Below are 21,179 nucleotides of genomic sequence, written 5' to 3' on the forward strand. Positions count from 1 at the left end.
ATGCGTTTTCTTTGCATGGCTTTAGTGTAACCATTTCTCCAAGCTGCTTTCATTCTGTTGTTTATCTGAGAAATGAAGAACGCTCGCCTTCACCCCTGTTTTAACCTCTGTTACTCTCTGCGCCGTTTGTCATTTTCTTTCCCCTCTTGTCATGTTTCCTAGTATCTAATGCACTAACAACGTGTGCGAGAAATGACGCAAACCAGAAAGCGTCGCTTGCTCGTCCCTCAGACATAGTGTTTGTTTATGCTTTACTTTGTCTGTACTGTGTACCTTTAAGAGAAAGGTTTTGAATGTTTATGACCCCAGTTTACAGACAGCGTATATATATATATATTTCATTCCAAAACAAAGTTTTATTTTTATACCAAACTTTAAAAGTTTGTGTTCTGTTATGCGTTTCAAAGTAAAATAAATCCAGGTTTAACATATAATTTTAATATAGGCCTACTCATATTACACGCCCCTGCTTTGAATGTTGAATGTGTGTTCCTGTTAAATCCTACATTGTGGGACCAAATAAGGGACAGGTCCCTATGAGGCAAACGGCTTATAAATCAAATTTATTGGTGTTATTTGAAAATATAAGAGTTCAGCAAAGGTCTGTGTGATGGACGGTTCAGGGGCCAGAATACAGTTACAGTATAAAAATAATGTCTATGCGAAGTCCCCATAACATGTAAACCTAACATGTGTGTTTATGTTTGTATTTTTATCTTGGTTGTGCAAGTGTGTATACATGTATTTCTTTGTATGTTGTGTGTGTTTGTGTATTAAAGTTGTGAGTGTGTTTATGTTAGTGCGCTATTTTAACACTTTCATAAATCGTTATTGCTTCTAACAATTTTTACATTATTATCAAAGTCAGATAAATCTAGGCCTAGATGAAATGCAAACCATTAATGGTCCTGGGCTGGCAATGATGATTTACCACTCAGTGTTTATTGGTGTATTTGTTTGAATCTGCATCAAGCTCACTGTTTCTCTTTTATATATTTTGTCTTGGTTTGAAGAACAGACCTATTAAAGAAGAAAGTCTCCGGAATCAGTGCATTTTCCTGATTGCGAGCAGTGCTCTGAACAACCACACGGTGGCAGCACTGTCCCATGTTTATTTCCTCAACTGAGGTTTCTGTAATCCTGTGGCTTTACCTACAACAAACGCCGTTAGACTTAGTTCTTAGTTCCAAAAAGTGTTTTTAATTCATTTTTAATATTATTAGTTATATTGAAAATGTAAAGTTACGTTTGTAAACGTCCCACTCGCATGAACGTTCAAGCCGCGTGGCCTCATTTATTAAATGTTTCCTTGATTAAATATAATGGTTACCATGTAAAATATGCAAAACTAACATATTAATTTCTAAAATAAATAAAATGTTCTTATAGTAAAGTATTGAGTTTGTTTAACAGGTGTGTGTGGGCGCGAGCACGTGGCGTGCTGTCACGTATATTTATGAAATAAATTTTGTGTGTTTATATGTTTATAAAATTCATACATAGACCCACGAGAAAAGCCACATCCCGCATTTAGCTGCTCAAAAGGTAAGATGTGTTGGTTTACATCTTGCGTTGCGTGTGAAGCTTGACATGTAGCGATTCTTTCTCCACAGCTTTATTTAAACATCATAGTTCTGGTTTTGTATATCTGCTCCAGCTTAAAGTGTTTGTGCCTGTTGTGAATATATTGTCAGGTTTGAGTATGTTGACACTCGACATGTTTTTCTTCATGTGAGAGTTTAAGTGTGGAGTCTTTTCCAATACATTGTGTTAGGTTGTGTGTCCCTAGGCTTCTGAGGCCATTGTGTTTTCTGTTGTTTGCAATGGAAGAAGACGTGTTTATTTACACTAAAGCGTGGATTCTCAGCATTTTTTACATTGGTTTTAAGAATTACAAATACTTGAAAACTATAATGTGACAGCAAAATGTAGAAAACAAACCTTGTAAAGGTACATTGTTTTTATTATTGATATTTATCAAATCATAGGAGAGGTTTTTTCCATCATTGTTATGTTATTTTATTTCTGTCAACTAGTGCCATTGAAAGAGAGAGTCGCGTCTTCTACGTTGACTCCAATGGAATAGTTTTTTCACAGTTTCAATAGTTTCAGGAAGTGACTAGTAACGCAGGGAGCTGCGACTAAACAGACCAACTGAGGTAAACTTCTAACCAATTTAAAGATGAAAGCCATTTAATGCATACAAAATGAAAGAAATAAAGCATTTAAAGAGAAAACATAACTTCCTAGAACTATCTGAAGGCTCCATGAATCACGTGACGCTACATCGTTTTGGACTTCCTTTGGCAGAACTCTCTTTCTCAATGGCTCTGCTGTCAACTACCCATTTACAAATGACCCAATTACCTTTTTTTTTTAAAGGGATCATATGGCCCGAATACGTGTTTCTGTGTCTTTTGTGTGTTATAAGTTGCCCTTGCATGAATTACACACGTAAAATTGCAAAAATGAAGTGTCGGAACAAAAGATACATTCCATCTAAAAGCATATGCTCACCCAGACCTGCCTGAAACGCCTCGTGTAACCACACCCCCACAAATCTACGTCAGTTTGTGGTATGATTTGTCTAAGTACGGCAATGCTATGAGTTGATAAAAGCTGGATTTATACATTCGTCTAGCTCCGCTCTGCGAGCCTCCGCTGACTGCACACGTACCTCTGCAAACGAACAAGGCGTTTATAGTTGATGCACATGCCGATGTGCTATTCTTCGAAACAATATAGGGAAACTCGGAGTAATTGAGCTAACTAACCATAACCAGCACATATTAGCGTGGAGAAGTGGTTTGCTCATACAAGGCAATTTACAATGGTTTTACTTTTGCATTTATAGGATAAATCATAGTGTACACAGATTTACTATTGTCTCACTACGTGAACATTAGTTATATATAAGTGCTATACATTTTAAACTTTACATATGTTATTCAAAATGTATTGGATAAAGAGTCTGCATTGTTCTGTAATCTTCGTTTTAGCCGTGTCATATGACCCCCTTTAACATTTTATTGTTTTTTAATTTTTGGAAGGTGTGAGAGCTCAATGTGTTGGCATTGGCATGCGCTTTAAAAAACCTTATTAGAAATTGAATTAAGCTGAAAGTGGTTAATTTTTTTTACAGTGTAGCAATTTGATACCTCCTGTCCTATGAAGACAAATGAGGACCTCTACAGCTAGAGTCACAAATGTAAGCTTTATTGTGTGATTACTTCATGTGAGTCACGCTTTCATCAGAACTTGATTTATTTGGTGGTCTCGGAGTATCCACACCATGTGTTGACATTTATGACTGAAGTATTTTTTGTCATTTTTAAATGCGCCCAGAAAAATGTCCACACTGCATGCACGACTGCGTCAACCCCTAAAAAGACGCGAAATGTGGAGCAGGCCTAAAGCAGTGTTCTTCACTGAATGCACTTTGGTTGCTATGAAACAAAATATCTGTGAGATTAATAATATGTTACCTGTAATTGAGTGAAAATAATTTGTTGGATCAACACATTCATAAAGCCAGAGGATGTCATCAGGTTACAGACTTGGACTCTCAGAGACCAGCATTATGAACATTATTAATGGTCAGTTAATGTACATGTTGCGTAGGTTGTAAAGGTCGGTAGGTGTAGTTTTTTTGCCCAGCCTCTCATGTGCTATGATTGGATAAAAGTCTGCTCTCATCAGTGTCACTTTCACTCACCATTGCAAACATTTAAAATCTATGCTGGCCTTAAGAAAAAATGTTTAGGACACACTTTCTCGCTCACTTTTGTCCAGGTCTGCCAAATTCTAAATCCTGGCCGAGTTGTTGACATGACATGTTTTTAGTTTGCATTTTTAGTTTTTTAGTCTGTCTAATTTAAAATATATTAATCGGAAAAAACAGACAGTTGTAAAATTGTGCATATACTTGTTTATGCTTTTCTTTTTAATTTGTAAAAGTTGTTATTTATCGACTCATGCTTGAGACATTGAAAATTTTGAGATTGATAAAATCGAATTACAATATTGTCTTTATTACAACAGTTCCATGTAAGAGAAACGTTCACTCCCTTTTTTATGACAATAGTAATTATATAAATGTTTATCCTGTGTGACAGTGAAAATGTCATGTCAACAGCGCCATGCCAAAATCTGCCAGTGTCGTAATACCAAACATTGACATTCAAGAAACCTTAAAGACGTGCAGCATTTGTATATATAGATATCATTTTATTTGCTTGGCATAAAGCAATGGTAAAAACGCAACTTAAATAATCTCACATCTTTAAATAGAAAACCTCTTTTCTCCATTACAAGATTTATCTATAATAGCTTAACATAACAAAATATAGATGAAAAAAGAGAGAAATACACTCTAGCTTCCCACCTCAGTCAAACCCTGTACAAATGGCATCTATTTAAGCATGGGGAAACTTTGTAGACACTTTAGACATGATCTTTACATATTTTAGGTTCTGATAGCTTAAGCCACACAAACACTGCAGCATTTAATAATGTCATTTGCACTTTCTTGCATTTTGCACAAGAACCTAAAGCTTGTGTTTCTAAAGCTCCACTTCAGTCAGTCCATCTTGCTTTCTTTTTTATTGTCCATTTCCTTTCGTTTCTCTCTGTCTCTCACACCCGAGACGTCACGAGCAGTGATCTGAGTCTGCGAGTTAACGTCGCCTCCAGCACCTCCAAAAGTGAATCTTTCCCGATCCGTGTTCCGGACCCCAGGATTAAAGCCCGGAATGCTTCCCTCTCCAACAGTCCTGCCATGTTCTGTAGGAAATAACCCTCACAGTACGTACTGAGCTCCAGCGCACCATGAGCCTGCAATACAAACACCAACTATTATTATAAATTATATTTTACTTTAAACAATGATAAATTATTTTAACCTAAATGTTAGTAGTATCATTATTTTTTTTACCTTAGCAGTGTTGTAGATGTTTATAGCATTGTCAAGGTTGATATTTTTAGCACAAAGAATTTCACTGTGTCTCTGAAGCGCCCCCAGCTGGAAGGAGCTCGCCGCTGACAGTAACTACAACAGAGAATAAAACGAAAATGTCAAGATTGAATAGTGTGGAACAAAAGAAATGCAAACGTTTACCTTATGTGTTAACCAGAAGAAAGAAAATCACACGGGTGGGGTGATGAAATGTTGACCGAAATTACATTTTTTGGTGAACTGTCCCTTTAAATCTTGTGTCATTACCGATTACATTAAACTACAAAAGTATTTTTTTGCCAAAAACAACTGTAATGTATCTGAAAAGATTATTGCAGATAATATGCGAGGTTCCACTACATGAGCAATACAAATGATTTGGCTCTTAAGTTTCTTTGGCAAGGTTTGAACGCTTGGGAATCTCCAAGATCATATCTGCCTTCAGTCTCCTTAGTGCTGGAGAAGATTATGAAATGATTTATGAAATGTGGGTTGACTGTATATTGTTTGTCTTACCTCCAGTAACTCCAAGACGTCCATCTTGAAAGACTCAGTCCCCCCGCAGTACAGGTATGACATCATCAACTAGATATACACACAATGCGAGAGTCATTAACCCTGATTTGTGTAAATCATGTTGTCATACGGCCCGGTGAGTGAGATTATATCTGACGTTACCTGGAAGATGTTGTACTTGATGTTGCTGATCGCGATGTCTTTGCGAGGCTGAGCGCCGTCTGACCCGTTCATCGCCAGGAGAGTTCTGAATCTGATCCAAGAACAGAACATTAGAATAATTGTTGTGAACTTTAAACACCATTATTCCTTCAAAGCATCACTTTACAGATCTTAACGTGTAAGAAGTCCCTCCTTTTAAGTGTGGTTTTACTTTGGGGTATACAACAGTTCTGGTTCTCAAATCTGATAGGATGAGAGATGTTGGAGTGTTGATACTGGACCAAAAGAGGGCTGGGATACTAAACGTTTTTGTTTAGATCATTTTTGAGTACATTTTAGCCAAATTCCAAAATGCCGTTGTCGTGCAAATGAACAGTCGAAACGCATAAAACGTTTTCAGTTTTTATTGAAAACTGTCTCGTGTAAACGGCATCTTAAACTAAATTCTCGTGCTCTGATGAGATCTCACCTCTCAGACGCTGTGAGGAGCAAAACACCATGAGCGTAGAATGGTTTCCCTTCCAGTAGAAACGTCACGTCAGACATCTCTGGGTTGTTTAGGAAGTGAGGATCTGTGGAAAGAGAAAATGAGACAAATAAGAACAAACCTAAAACAGAAACCAGCTCTTCTGTCATTTATTCACCCTCGTGTGATTCAAAACCTGTCTCTGACTTCCTTCAGTGGAGCTCAAACGAAGATATTTTGAAAAATGTTTCAGTGGTTTTGTGTTCATATGATGTTAGTCAATGGGGATCAATGTTGTTTGGTTACCAACATTCTTCAAAATATCTTCTTTTGTGTTCCTCAGAAAAAAATCATACAGGTTTGCAATGACGTAAGTAAATTGTAATTTTTGGCTGAACCATGCCTTTTATATATGACACTAAAGTATAAAGTACTTCAGTTGTTTATGTTTCGGTCGCTCTGGGATGTTTCATAAGCTGATAGATGGTAGTAGTTTAGATGTTGATTGTCAGTGAATGAAGGTGAAGTTCATTACCCAGCTGAGCCGAGAGAGCCACTTTCTTCTCCACGATAGGAGGAAGTGGAGCTGGACCATAGCAGTGAGATATAATGATGCCCAACTGCTGGATTATGGCCTCATTCTGTAAAAATAAACACCGGCAGAAAGATTATTGTAGTTTCACCCGGAGACTTATATTACTTAAATCTGGTGCATATTTGGGTGTCGATTCAAAAACCTACAAAAGACTACAAAAATGGCATATTAACGTGCACACCGTAAATACTTCCCAGTCACCCTGAAATGTTTTGGTCTGTAATGTATGTAGGATGTATCAGTTGATTTGGACTATAACTGATTTGTTTCAGTACCTTGCTGTTCTTCAGGATTTTAAACATCAGAGGAAGGCCAATGGTGACCAGTTCCTCGCAGTAATCCTCCTCTTTGATGTCTTTGAAGTCTCGCAGGAGCGACAGCGTGACCACGGCTCTGGACTTCTGGTGAGCGCTGCGCAACGACTCCAGCCACACGTGGAGCTTCCACGGCACTCCTATAGAATGTGTTGACTGTTAGTGAACTATGATTACCAAGATATTCACGCATCTTCAAGGTCAAATACCAAACCTACCCAGTGATCTGAGCTCCATGGTGACGTCCAGGTAGCCGTGCTCGGCGCTGTAGAACGACGCCTCCTGCAGAGCTTTCATGCGGGCCTTGCACAGCTTCGGCAAGACGACTTCTGACAAATTGTTGCTCAAATTAGGAGACGGCGGAGGGGGTAAACAGTGTCCGTTCCGGCTGGAAGCCCCGATCTGAGCCTCCACGCCCTCTGCCAAGATCTCCTCCAGAGAGAGCACGTCCTCCCTGACCTTCTGAGGCTGAGAGAGGAGCTTTCTCAACACATTCCTGGAGAAGAACAGCGTAAGATCACATGACAAATCATCAATTAAACCAGACAGTGCATGACAAAGCAGTGTTATTAATAGTGTAAGTGAAAACATGAATTCATGATGTGAGTGCTTTAAAGTGTGCACTTGAGCCGTGTGTGCTAGTGGGATCTGTTTTCATTCAGCCGGGGGCTGATGGGAGTCGTACCTGTGGCCGTGGGCGGCGGCGTGACTAAAGCAGTTCATGTCCTCATACAGCGATGATGTCAGCGTGTTAGCGCCCTGGGATCTCAGCCGGGGGTCCGCACCTCGCGCCAGCAGTAGGCTGACCATTTCGTAATTCCCTGCGAAACACGATGAGCGGAGGAAAAACAGATGGTGAGATTACAGAGGACATATAATAAATTATAGAAACAAAAGCAATTGGGGGCTGTTTACAAATCACTTTTTTAAACTTAAATCTCTTGTTGTGTGTGTCATCCCTTTTTATTGTGTTTTGGTTTCCTCAAAAGCAGTTTTACTATTATAATTTCTTTGATGTACAAAAATGTAAATTGATGACATCATGTGCATGCGTGTTTCTTTACAAAGTCACATCGTGTAGCAAAATAAATTTTAGTTTTCGCAGATTCTAAACATTACACAAAATTGTACTAAAAACAGATAATGCATACAGATAACATTGTAGTGGGGTCAGGGTATCCTGAGTCTTACAATGGGAAAACAAAATGTACTGAAAAAATAGGCCTAAATTAATTTTATGAATACTAAAATCAGTCTTTTTATTATAAAACAATGACTCAGGAGCATGCAAATCTAAAGTCTTGACCTCTGATCAAACTCTCTTTATAGTACCTCCCCAAAGTCAGAATAAGAAATGTATCCACACATATAAAAGGTTTAAAACTAAACACGTGTCCTAAATTGTGAAGCACAAAGACTGCCAAAACTTTCCTGACCCATTTTAGTCAACTCTGGCTGGTTTGTGCCCAGTACAGTTTGGCTTTGGTCTGCCTACATGGCTGTATTTTGAGGAATTCCTGTTTGGAATGGGAGTAACCAAGATCCAATGCAACATCTTTGACTTGTTGTCCAGCAAAAATCCAGTAAGTTTACTGGCAAAGCAAAACTGTGTTTGCTTTTGTAAGGCTTTTCTAATTCTTAACTCAAGTAAGATTAAACAGACTTACGATTCAATATCTTATGCACTTTTGTCTTTCAGGTACATTTATGTTGCATGTTTTTTTACACATATCACATATTTTGCAGTGTGATGAGCTGGTACACACCTGCTGCAGATGCCAGCTGAAGAGGCGTCTCGGCACCGCTCTCTTGTTCATTACGGATGGCTGCTCCTTCAACGTTTGCACCGGCATCTAAAAGCAGCTTAGAAAATAACCAAAAACTATTAGTACCGAGGTAAGATTTCCAACAAATATGACCCAGTATGTGAAAACCCAGCTAAAGTCATTTTAATTCAATATATAGCGCTTTTCACAATTTTCATTGATTTTTTTTTTTTTTTAAAGTATAAAATTCTACAGGGCACAATAATATTAATTTTATGTTAATTAACTGTTTTATACCTAAAATCACTCAACATACTGTAAAGACCCTGATGAAAAAACAGCATATGCTGGTCTTTGCTGGTTTAAACTGGTCAAATGAGCATCAAAACATACCTAACCCAGCATATGCTGGGGTTTTTTCAACAGGGGAACATAATGTAAAAATATAACTTTGATATGATTAATATTGACTGAGTGAAAGAGTGAAATGATAGTGAAATCAAACACTGATGCATGTTATCTCAACATTTGACTTTGGCAATTTAGCTCAGATTTCAAAGACTGGGTCACAAAAATGCCACGTGTAATATGATCGTGATGACAATCTAAATGGACATGATCATACCCACAAAGGGTCAATGTAATGTAAATAAAAATGTATTTAAACAAGCATCTGTTTACCTGTACCACTGATATATGTCCATGTAACACGGCGAATGTGATCGCAACCCAATGTCGACTGTCTGGATGAACTGAAGGGTGTTTGGGGGAACAGCCAGGGACCTGAATGCACAAGATTATTAGAGTTGGTTTTCAATAAAGACACATTACTATATAAAGACATATTCACACATCTGAGCTTTAGTCACATAGAGATTCAGACATTTTTAAAACAATCTCAAAAGTTTTGCCAAGCATTGCTTCTTGTTTCTTTTTTTGCGTCCTTTAGTCATATCTAAGGCTGCCAGAGTCAGTGATGTCATACAAATGGTAGTACACACCGCTACATCTAGATTGGCCCCGGCGTCTATCAACATCTGGACTAAAGCTTCATCTCCAGCCGAGCAGGCGTACATCAGCGGGGTCATACCCTGTTACAGATACAGAGAGAGAGCACTGAATCTGACATCTGGATCCAAAACATGCTATCAGTTTAACCAAGTGATGAATAGTTTAGTGTAAGTTGTTGACAGGTGGTTTTAAAAGCGTGACTTGTGGCTTTAATCGAACGGTACCTGGTCATCCATGCTGTTGACACCATCTGGTCCCAGCAGCTCGATGGCTTGGCCGATGAGATCGGTGCGGCCGCAGTTGAGCATACGAAAGCCCAGGTCCAGCTGGAACTTATCTGTGGCGGCTTTGGCATCTAGCCGTCTGAATGAACTAAAGCAACACTCAGGCCTAGAAGAGAAAAGAAGAATATTAGAAAACAAATGTGAAAGGTGGAGAGTCAGTGAGGGAGTTTGAAAATGGATGGTTTGGGTGGAGTGTTGTATTTTTTCTTAAGTTTTTATGAATCTTTAAGAATAGATTTGAGGTCCTGACATCAGCTTGTGGGCCGCATTACGGGTGGATCTGTACAAATCTGAGGCTTCGTCTGATGAGGTTTTCTCAATATTTTAATATAGTTAGTTGGAAAGTCACACTTATGAGATCATGTCTGGTATCTTCAGCTGTGCAGCACTTGCTTGAATGTATTTTCAGAATAGTCTCACGTGGTAAGAATGTTGGTAAATGCACCAAATTAAAGAATGAACCTGAATCCACACAACTTTAAAAACTCACCAAGCCTGGAGCACATAATATATATATATATAACTGAGCTTAGATTTACTTTCTGAATCCTCTTTGCATGTTATTCTAAGAAATGTTAAATCGAAATGCAATAAGGTTGCCTGCCTCTGCGTTTCTTTTTTTCTTTTTATAATTCAACCTACTTCATTTTGTGTCCGAAACTTCATATTAATGGGATAATATGACACGGCTAAAATTAATATTATAGTTTGTTTTGGATGTAATGCAATGTGTTAACACAATTCAAGGTTAATAAATGCTGTATTTCCCACATACAGTGCATGTTTGTATCTCCTCTTTGCCCCGCATCTCTGAAACATGCAGATTTTGAACAAAGCTCATCGCTTTGAAAAGCGAGGTGTGCTCTGATTGGTTAGTTAAGCAGTGCGTAGTGATTGGTCCAATACTGCAAGCGTGTGATGGAAATCTAACGTCTCTTACCATATTTGGAACGTCAGGTTCCAAAGCAATTGTACTGACAGCACACACACCTTACTTGGCGTTCTTAGTCAAAAATCATACCACGAACTGTCGTAGATTTGTGGGGGTGTGTATACACAAGGTGTTTCAGGCAGCACTGCGTGAGCATTCGCTTTTAGATTGAATGCATCTTTTGTTCCCAAACTTTCATTTTTGCAATTTGACATGTCTAATACATGCATGGGCAACTTATAACACACCAAAGAAAAACACGTATTTGTGTCATATGACCTCATTAAGACATTACTTACTCCTTTAAATAAAGTTCCTACCTATTGTCCGTTAATACAGTACGTTCTATAAAGTATGTAGGGGTAGTATGAATAGATTTCGGAATCCACCATGTTTTATTGTCATGTGACCCGTATGCTCTTTGTCCTATAACGCATTAACATTAACCTATACCTAGGCTTCGGTACAAACAGAATTAATTCACAAGAAATTCATTAATTTTAATTACATTTAGAAAACTATTTTTATTCCATTAAAATTTGACCATTGCTCAGCTCTCGTGGCATCATGGGATAGAGAAGTGTCCGTCCGATCCACACTCACGAATCTCAGCGGAGGCAGTTGACCATCCGTGTATTTCTCGCCTACTGAGGTTTCGTACATACTACTCCTGACTCATTCTCATTTTCGCCTACTTCATAGTATGGAAGTAGGCGATTTTGGATGCACGATTAGTAATGGTTGTTTTAGTGTTGTGATGTTGTTGCTCAAGTGTTCTGCGTGGTGGTTTCTGGTTATTTTCCACAGTAACACAGCGACCACGATCTCAACTGTATGCTTGCTTATAGACCATCTTGCAAGATGTAAACAAAAAAGCACTTCCCAGGAGCACTTTTTAAGTCTTAAAGGTGTTTCATACATTTAGAAATGTTGGTTGTAGTTTTGTTCCTACTGTTTGTGTGGAATAAAAAAAACATTTTGTGTTTGGACCAGCGTTGTTTAAATCTTGCAAATTGTGTACAGGTAGCTATAAATAAACATACAGGAGCTTATGTTTTGCCTTAACTTGATAATGTGTTATTTCAAAGCTTCTTACTTCAACAGTCTGGGCTCACAGTCTAGTCCAGGCAAGAGAAGACGTGCAGTCTGTCTGACATCATCGCTGTCCACCAATAAGCTGCGACGGTGCTCGGCGTGGACAATGGCCACGCGCATCCACTCCATCAGAGGGGGGAGTAAAAGGAACGGCCTGGAGCAGAGAAACAGGATACACATCACAAGTTTGCAAGGAATTGTTTCTATTATGACTTCTTTTATTTGAATGTGGTATTGCTGTAAATGACCAGCAGTCACTATTTAATTTCCTGGCAAACTCAAATTGAAATCTTTTATACGTCAGGTTTCTTTATCTGTACTCTAATAGTCTCATTTATGTTTAAAACTTCCGAAATCATTCATTCACCCACTGTGTGGGTGTGGGAATGTAACAAATATGCAGCGATCCAAAGTTGTGTAAAACAAGCTCGGCCACACCACACTAAATCTGTTTAAATAGAAGGTCTTGTGCAATAAGTGGAGAGCTTTCAAAGAGTCACACCGTGTCTTTCAACAGCCTGTCATATCAATGTATTCATGCTTAGGACGAGATCCATCTGCTGGAATTTTGTTTATAGCCATTAAAGACATGAATGTGGTGTGTTTTTGTAGGCGTGTGAGCTTCTCGACAGAACTTGATACAGATATAGTTAAATCTGTGTTTACTTAAAACATGTGGGTTGATTCTTGGAACCAGATCAAGTCATGTAATGGACGAAATTACACTATTAGAGGCACAATCTGTGTTGAAAGTATAATTAATTACTTTCCATTGTTGACAAGACTTTCAGGCTCTTAAAGGTACAGAACAGTTAAAAATGAAAATTCCTGTTAACTTGCTAACATGTTTCAAACTTGAATGACTTTATACAATAAGACAATTTTTTTCTTGATGCTTCATTCCATGAAAGCAAACCAGCAGCATCTTCTTTACCAACAGGGGGCAGTGTTGTCAATGTTCAGTGATCACAGTTACCAAGCAGTTTCTTTGGCATTGTCTCTTCCCAAACCCCAGTCTAATCTTTACGGCAGAAAACTTTGATAAAACGACGGAAATACCCATTTCCAGCACTGCGGGTGTTAGATAGCGTCTCCCCAGTCTTCCATGCCTTTAGAGGAAGGGGGCCTCACGTCAGATATCACACCGAGGACTGTCTCCAGAGTGCTCGATCCATAGCGAGAACTCAATGACGTCAACGTGAAAAACAAAAAAATCCGCAGAGAGTCTTGACGGCCCAGCGCGGCATGCAAATGAGACTTACTAAGAGGTGCGTGAAGCTCATTAAACGAACAAGATATGAGAAACAGAGAAACCGATCTCTGGAGGACTGCAGACACGCTCAACCACAACAAACACGAAAACATGACACATGACAGCTTGACAGGAGCAATTTTGGGTTCTGAGAGAAAAGTGTTCTTTGAAGTTGAAACCTCTAAAGATTTGGAGGAAGATAAAGACACTGCATCCAATTCTAATTTGTTAAAATCTTTAGACTCATTGTGTGTCTTTTAGCTAATCATTTAACATGATACATTTGTTCAGTGTAGTGAATATCCAATATCTACATTTATTCTTAACATTGCCACAAGGTGTTGTAGATGGTTTAATCGGACGTACGCATCTGGCCTGAAGTTAACTTTCAGTCTGTGTTCAGTTATAACAATTTTATATTTATAGTAATATTGTATTATATATTAATTGTATTAAATTCAATTAAAAAACTACTTGACAGCTATTGTTTCTTTGCAGAGGTCTGCTGTAAGTTAAGTTTGGGCCATTTAACATTTCTGTTGTCTGTAGACGGTTTCAAAGCGACAACATAAACAAACATTACTGCGAATGCACACGTAAGTGGACTGCCCTTATCTTCCAGTACACATTCACCAACATTGGATTGCCTGTAGAATATTTTTGATAACAAGCAAAAGAAACAAAGAATAACCGTAATTTGGCTAAACTTGTCTATTTTTCTCTTTCAAGGCAACAACATTTTGAGGTGAACGTTGCTTGGCAACTTAATAGTAGTTATTTTTAAAGTTAGTGTGTAGCTGGCTACATGTTATAGCTGCTGTAAAAGTACCCCATAAAATCGATAATTTTCAAGTAAAATATTGTAAATGCTTCAAGAAAATACATGTTTTCATGTTATTTTACAACCAACTTGAAAATTTGCTGTTTATTAAAAAAAATGTGTAAACATTCTGTGTAATAAAACAGTATGGCGTAGACATATGAGGTTAACTTTTGACCCCCTTGAGTACAGATGTTTATTACTGCTAGAAGACAAAGGTGCATGTTAGCATGTTGCAACAGGGCCACTTATTGGCTTTTACGTTTGTGCAGTTTCATATTTGGTCATCGAAGTGCTGACTACTAGTAATAAACCTGCTCTGTCTGTTCAGACTAAAAAACAATCACAAAATGATTTTCAATCTGCTTTTGAACCACATGTTAATTTAATTTGAAGCTTTATTATTTCAGTCTATCAACTTTCTTTTTGCTGTATGAACTGAACAGATTTGAGTTGGATAAGCCATACATAAATCAGATTTTCTGCCTCTCTCTTCATAAAGCCAAGAACAAAAAAAAACAGAGCCATGTATGTAAAGCCAGCAGCTGCATAATTCTTCTACATCAGAACTTAAGAGGTTTTTGTAGCATTTGTTAAACCCGTGGTTGTAAAAAGCTCAACATTAATCCAAGTGTAAGGAAAGAACTTCACAGGAAAGTGAGGGGAGGTAGTTTGAGGAAACATGACTGAGATACGCACTTCAACACCTCATACTTTAACACAAACAAATCGTAAAAGTACATTTAGTTGCCGACAGCATTGATCAATAGAAGTTTCCCAGCGATATAGTTAAGACTAATAGATTGCATCCTGGTAAATGTGTTTATGTTGGGCGCTGAGGAGGAGGTGGATCGTGTTAGACTTTGCTATCTATGTGAGCTTATAAGGATTCGATGTGTGTTTGTATCTCAAAGTGACAAAGCGCTTTTCCATACAGTATTTACACACACAGGTATGTGTTAGAAAGCTGCTAATAACTGCACCACAGAAACACTTATGAACTCACAACACTACAAAATACAAGGATGTTTATGGTATGGGAAGCTAAGCTACCATTGACATCTATATCTTTTTAAAAATAGCTAATTATAATTACTATTAGTGTTAATAAGTAGTAATAATTTAAGTCTATATCTAAGCATTGCATTAATATCCACGCAAAGGTTGTGGATTTGATTCCCAGTGAACACACACACTGACAAAAAAATGTACACCTTGTATGCACTTTGCTTAGGATAAAAGCGTCTGCTGAATGCATAAATGTATATACACATACACAACTTGATTATCTGCCCCATAGCTTTTTTTCCACTGCTAAGTGGAATTATTGATCCCTCAAAAGCTTTTCAACCCACAACCCCCTGAAATGTTTACAGCTCGATTAGCATGCTAGGTTACAACAGCCCGCTATGCATTCAGGGAAATGCAAACTTCTGATGGATAGTCCACTCGCCTGACCTGCTCTTATATGAAAACAAAACCAGCATGAAATGTAAGCCCTTCAACATTTTTACAACCCTGGCTTTGTTCTGTCGTCAGCGCTAACACTAGTAAAAAGCAAAAGCCCGTCCGCATCCCTCCGTCTCTTGTTCGTTTGGCCCCTGGGTCGCGCCTCAACAATGACCCCTGCTTCTGATTCAAGGGCTCAAGTTCACTCCGCGACCTTCGACCCGAAACCCGAGCTCAATTTCGGCCTACATCAAAGCTCGGCTAATCAGGGCTTGCGGAAACCGGATAGCGCTTCAGGCTAATTGGGCGACTAGCGCGCACAGACATTGACACACGTGTTTAGAGCTTTTAACATGACTAGATTACACTAGAGATGTGTAACGGTGATTAAGACAGTACTGCTGAGACCACACGACTAGTTTCCCTGATATAAACATATAAAAGACTCAAAGACGTCTCTGAGTCATATACAAATACCAGAGGCTGGCAGACGACTGTATGAGCACTACGTCTCAAACCCTGTAGTTTTCATCCCAGGAATTTTTAGCGGTTTGGCAGAGGATCATGATTAATTCCACCATCACTTGCATTAAAGAGGAGTGTTATGAAGTGTATTTGTCTAAATTGAAAAGCATGTTTATATAGTATATTTGGTACATATATGGATTTTTTTGATCAACTGTCCTTCTATACATCAGACAGGGCAACTCTTTGATTAATCTGTTCAATTGCTCTTTATATATCACTGGTCAAAGTTTGGAAACTCAATTTCTTTCATTAGAACGTAAAAAAAAAAGATTTTATATTGACTGAGTAAGATCATGTTAAAGATTGAAATCATAGTAAAAATAAATGGTTAAAATCAAACTCATTAAGATTATAATACTTTAGCTTGATTTTTCTGAGATAAATTCTAAATAAAAAGTTGAGTTACTTCAATCCAGTGTTGGATAAAAAGTTGGGTTAGAAATGAACCTATGCATGGTTGTTTCAACCTAAAATGATGGGTTGTTTTGACCCGTTGTTGGGTAAAATAACATATTCTGGGTTAATTTAACCCAATTGTCCATTTTTGACCCAAAGATAGTTTGAAATAACCCAAGATTTTTTTAGAGCGTAGGGTCACACACATGCCAACTGGGATACAACCCATACTGTTCATCCACTAGCTGGTCTGTAAGGACACATCTCCTCTTTTGGGGTCAGTGTACTTCAATCCTCTCATCTTACATTGCCCCCTTGATGTGTGTCCACTTAACACCCAGCACTCCCCTGCACCTCTCTCGACCTCATCCTCCCTCTTTCTCCACCCATTCGATACTCGACACACAACCTGTCCTCGGCCATCATAAATCAACATTTCCTACAACAAAACTCAAGCTCAGACTCTGCTGGATCCATAACGCCCCTTTCGCGTTTACGGGCCTCTGTTAGGACCACACAGTTCGCCTGTGCCCCATTGTGGTTTCATTTCAAACAAAGGTTTTATAGACTTTTCAATGGGAGGCGTGATGGGGAGACCTTGAATAATGATTGAGCCCTTTACCGTAATGACTGCCAGAAGTGAGGAACCTGTATCCCGTTCTACTCTACCACACACACATGCTACACACCATGACGCTGTAGATCCTTTCTTCCACAATCATGAAACAGGATTCAGAATTGGGGATCTGGAGTTGGTAGTAGGGCGTCATTGTTGTTTTTCGCAACTGGGACAGCTGTAGCCAATATGAAGATTTCCCATACACAACACACAATCTGATAACTGCTCACATACACTAAAGTACTCACAATCAAGCCATTTAGACAGCTCTGCTTCACAATCAACAACAAAATCAAAGTTCACAAACATCCCATTCCATCACTGGAGGACTTGATTCACTTTACTTCTGGATGAAGGAGACGGGTAACGCTTCCAGATGATGTTCTACCTGTGTGACCTATATGTTATTACAAAAGGAATGTTTGGAAAGATTTGGAGGCCCTGTTATAGGTTTTGGGAGAGCTTTGCTAAAGGTTGCAAGAAGCTTTTTGAGCTTATGATCGCTTTCCGGATTAATTGAATGACTGAATGGAAACATCTCAAACTGTCCACAAAGCTTTTGGTTTAAAGGCAACACAAGGAAATTATTAACAGCAGTTCTTTTATTCAAGTGTGCTATTAATGTTCTTTTACTAACTTGGTAGTTGACAAATATACAGTAAATTTAGAAAGAGTAAAGAATGAAGATAAATTCTTCTTATGCTGTTTAATATTATAATTTAAATAATAGTATTTGTTATTAATAATAATAAAAAAAATTATAATTATTATTAAAAAATTGTTTTCTAAATTTTGTCACACCATAGGGACACATTGAATGTACTTTTAGAAAAACATAGTTGTGGATAAAAACAAACTGGGCCAAGTATTATTTAAATAGTTCACTTACAAGTATTTACAATATATATATATATATATATATATATATATATATATATATATGTGTTTACAATATATATATATATATATATATTAATTATTAAGTGAAAGAAATACTGATGGAGCACATAAATGTGAAAATAAAATGTTAAGATATGTTTCTTATAGCTATGGTTTTTTACGGTATGACATCTGTTCAATTCTATTGATTGAGCTGCCAACGTGTCACCCGTTACCATATATATAATGTTAATATTTTGTTCATTTTTAAATTTGTGCTTTCACTGCATTACGAGGTTCTCTCTTATGGTTGTTTATTTTTAATTCTGGGTAAAAATTGTGTTTTATTTTAAGTGACGGATTGACTAATTTGTATTAATTTATATACCGAAGCATTGAATGTTGTCAATTCTTCATTTAAACAAATGTTATTAAACACTGTTAATATTTTGGAAAGAAATCTGTTATTTTAATTTTCAGTTTTTTATATTTTGTATCATAATATGATACAATTGTAATTTTGTGTAAACACCCCTATAATGTAAACTCAAAAATAAACTTGAACTTTTCTTAAGAGTACTTTGGTGTATATTTAAGGGATTACTTGATGCTATTAAATTAACGTTCAAATATTTTCTAATTAGTTAACTTTCCTAATAAAGTCAATGTTTCTAAATAGGGCGCAGCTTGACCAAAACCCTGAATTTTATTATTTTATATTAGAATTAGCTTTGGGAAAGTTCATTTTATAGATGCGTTTGTCCAGATGGGATTCACTAGAATCATCACATTGTAACTCAACCTTGCCATACGTAAATCATCTTATTAACCTTCAGTAATACTTGTGCCCTCAGGACATCCTCAAAGTGAGACAAGGGCAGCCAATGAGCCATTCCTCAAAACAAACATCTTCTGAAACAGAATGTAATGAATTTCCAGAACACAGCAGCTGGGAAAGGCATTTCAGGAGCTCCTCACACTTCTACTGTATCATTAAGAGCTTTAGAAGTTCCTTCAGGCTGTGGATTTCACAGAGTTTACTTACATGTCAATGGGCCATTAGGGGTTCGGGGTGTTCATTAGTTTAGTCCATTCATTGTGTGGATTAGACTGGATTAACGGGAGGGGGTTAGTAATGAGACTCACCTTTCTTTGCTTAAGGCCATCCTGGGTGGATCCAGGTTGGGGTTCTCCATGGACTCCATCTGAGGACATCGCAGGAAGTAATAGAGAGTGTGGAGGGCATCTGGAGACCAGGAGACGGGCTGTTGGCGGGCGTGCCGAGCCGGACTGAGGCCGTGCCGAACAGAACTGAGACGCTGCATGTGGTGCATGGCCCGTGACACCAGGTCACCTGATGAACAAACATCATATTTAACAGTTTATACGAGAATTTAAATTTTTCCGAAGCAAGAATGATCCTTATATCACTGATAAGTGTGAGATCATTTTTATTCAATATTGTTAGGCATTGTTGTATTCTTAAATCTTATTGGTTGATCGATCAGTGAAGGTAGTTCTCGCTTAGTGGAGCAAAATTTTAAGTACAAAAGATACAATTTTAATGTTATTGTGGTTTTATTATTATATTAGATTATATTAAATAATTATTTAATAATTATATTATAATAATATAATAATTATATTATATGTAAATTCTAGTTATATTTTTATTTATTTCCCTCCCCCCAATAGTATTATTAATTTAGTTTAATATTATTCTTTTTCTTCATTATAATTGTATAATTATAATGATTTCCTTTTAGTAATCATATTATTATAATGACATGTTTATTATATAAATCATATATGTTTTTTTTTATTGCTCTTCCCCTTTAATTTTTACTTAATTTCGTTGTTTAACTTAAAATTATTTAAGATGACGGCTCTTATTTTTCTAATGTTTGAAGGTTAAAATAAAAAAACCTTCACATTTAAAATAATATTTTAATTGTTTCAGTTAACCATAATAACCCTGACAAGAACCAATAAATACATTATATAGACATATGCATGTGGTAAGTATGATAAAATCATAAGAACTGACTTGAAATATAAAAAAGAATGCATCTGACATCCACTTCACGACTCCAAAATGTTCAATATTAACATATATATTTTTTTTTACATACACTTTTAAGTATTCCTATACACTTTTACAGAGGGTTATATCATGTTGCCTACCTACATAACAGAACACTAACCAAAACCACAAGCTATCCATTATTGTAGAGCTAATATGGAAAAAGAATCGACATGGATAATGTCTCTCCTCAAACCAGTTTCTGAACAATTCACACACCTGCTGAACTATTTTCCTCATGTTACTCTCTGTTTGAGAGGATATTTAGAGTATATATACGAATATCTGCCTCGACAGTGGAATTAAACTCAACATAAAGAGAATGTTGCAGACTGACTGCTCCATTTGTGGGAACATGGGAAGTAATTGCCCCTTGAGTTTTGATCCGAAAGATGCCAAATCTGTAGCAATAAGGGCCCTTTTGTGCTCTGCCGCGCCCTACAAAGGGTCTTAAGAGAATTTATAAAGCCGTCAGGAAGTTATGGGCCTTTGTTCCTAATGCCTGACCCTGGCGTTCACATCATCTCTATTGGACTGAAGATATTAAATACAACATTCACAAAGTTCAACGTAATACTGCCCTAAGCGCCCCTCCAAACAAAACATTAAACCCACCCCTAAACAGAGCCACACTTTGATTAGTTTGTAGACATCCGTAACTTTCCCCACACTGTACACACATCCTCCACGGTACAGCTGGATCGAACCTACACCATCGCTCGTGGGGAAAGTGCCAAATAAGCCATCAAGCTTACGGACCGTGTACAAAGACAGCTCTCACTGAATTTGTTTAGTTTGTGGGCCTTTCCTAACGCCCCACTAAATGTTTAGCCGGCATGAACGTGCGCTTGTGCTGTAAGAGACAAACAGTGGAGTGTTTGGGTTCTCGCAGAAGGAAATTCGTGCCTTTCCATCAGTAAATCCAACCTGGCCACCGCAGGGCCCGTGGCATGATGGGTAAACACAACTCTGCAGGAAAGAGAGTAGGAGAACGACGACCTGTGCCTACAAAGAAACTCCTTTAGCGTTGAAAATATCCCAGTTTCAAATGTAAACTCA

General features: G+C 37.6%; 1 protein-coding gene and 2 long non-coding RNA genes across 4 annotated transcripts in view; 2 read left to right on the forward strand and 1 right to left on the reverse strand.

The window, feature by feature from the left end:
• The first annotated feature begins 1,419 nt into the window (after positions 1 to 1,419).
• On the forward strand, positions 1,420 to 5,521 carry LOC130414485 (uncharacterized). The gene is made up of 3 exons (XR_008905614.1): positions 1,420 to 1,545; positions 4,647 to 4,803; positions 5,477 to 5,521. It is a non-coding gene; the product is annotated as an uncharacterized LOC130414485 (long non-coding RNA).
• The window catches only part of abtb2b (ankyrin repeat and BTB (POZ) domain containing 2b), a 46,687-nt gene continuing 29,595 nt past the window's right edge, over positions 4,088 to 21,179 (reverse strand). Inside the window, exons 5-19 of one of the 2 annotated variants that reach the window (XM_056740417.1) lie at positions 19,184 to 19,391; positions 12,096 to 12,248; positions 10,009 to 10,174; positions 9,775 to 9,864; positions 9,455 to 9,556; positions 8,774 to 8,870; positions 7,693 to 7,828; positions 7,226 to 7,503; positions 6,969 to 7,147; positions 6,634 to 6,739; positions 6,102 to 6,204; positions 5,633 to 5,723; positions 5,471 to 5,539; positions 4,934 to 5,047; positions 4,088 to 4,833 (exon numbers count right to left, since the gene is read on the reverse strand). In XM_056740417.1, coding sequence (XP_056596395.1) covers positions 4,636 to 4,833; positions 4,934 to 5,047; positions 5,471 to 5,539; positions 5,633 to 5,723; positions 6,102 to 6,204; positions 6,634 to 6,739; positions 6,969 to 7,147; positions 7,226 to 7,503; positions 7,693 to 7,828; positions 8,774 to 8,870; positions 9,455 to 9,556; positions 9,775 to 9,864; positions 10,009 to 10,174; positions 12,096 to 12,248; positions 19,184 to 19,391 — 2,090 coding nt within the window. In that variant the 3' untranslated portion in view covers positions 4,088 to 4,635. The remainder of the gene's footprint in view (positions 4,834 to 4,933; positions 5,048 to 5,470; positions 5,540 to 5,632; positions 5,724 to 6,101; positions 6,205 to 6,633; positions 6,740 to 6,968; positions 7,148 to 7,225; positions 7,504 to 7,692; positions 7,829 to 8,773; positions 8,871 to 9,454; positions 9,557 to 9,774; positions 9,865 to 10,008; positions 10,175 to 12,095; positions 12,249 to 19,183; positions 19,392 to 21,179) is intronic. The other variant, XM_056740416.1, reaches the window with a different exon arrangement.
• Positions 7,380 to 9,853, forward strand: LOC130414484 (uncharacterized). Its single transcript, XR_008905613.1, has 4 exons — positions 7,380 to 7,518; positions 7,670 to 7,862; positions 8,754 to 8,903; positions 9,723 to 9,853. It is a non-coding gene; the product is annotated as an uncharacterized LOC130414484 (long non-coding RNA).

Source organism: Triplophysa dalaica, chromosome 24 (genome assembly GCF_015846415.1).
Source record: "Triplophysa dalaica isolate WHDGS20190420 chromosome 24, ASM1584641v1, whole genome shotgun sequence".
NCBI classification, from domain to species: domain Eukaryota; kingdom Metazoa; phylum Chordata; class Actinopteri; order Cypriniformes; family Nemacheilidae; genus Triplophysa; species Triplophysa dalaica.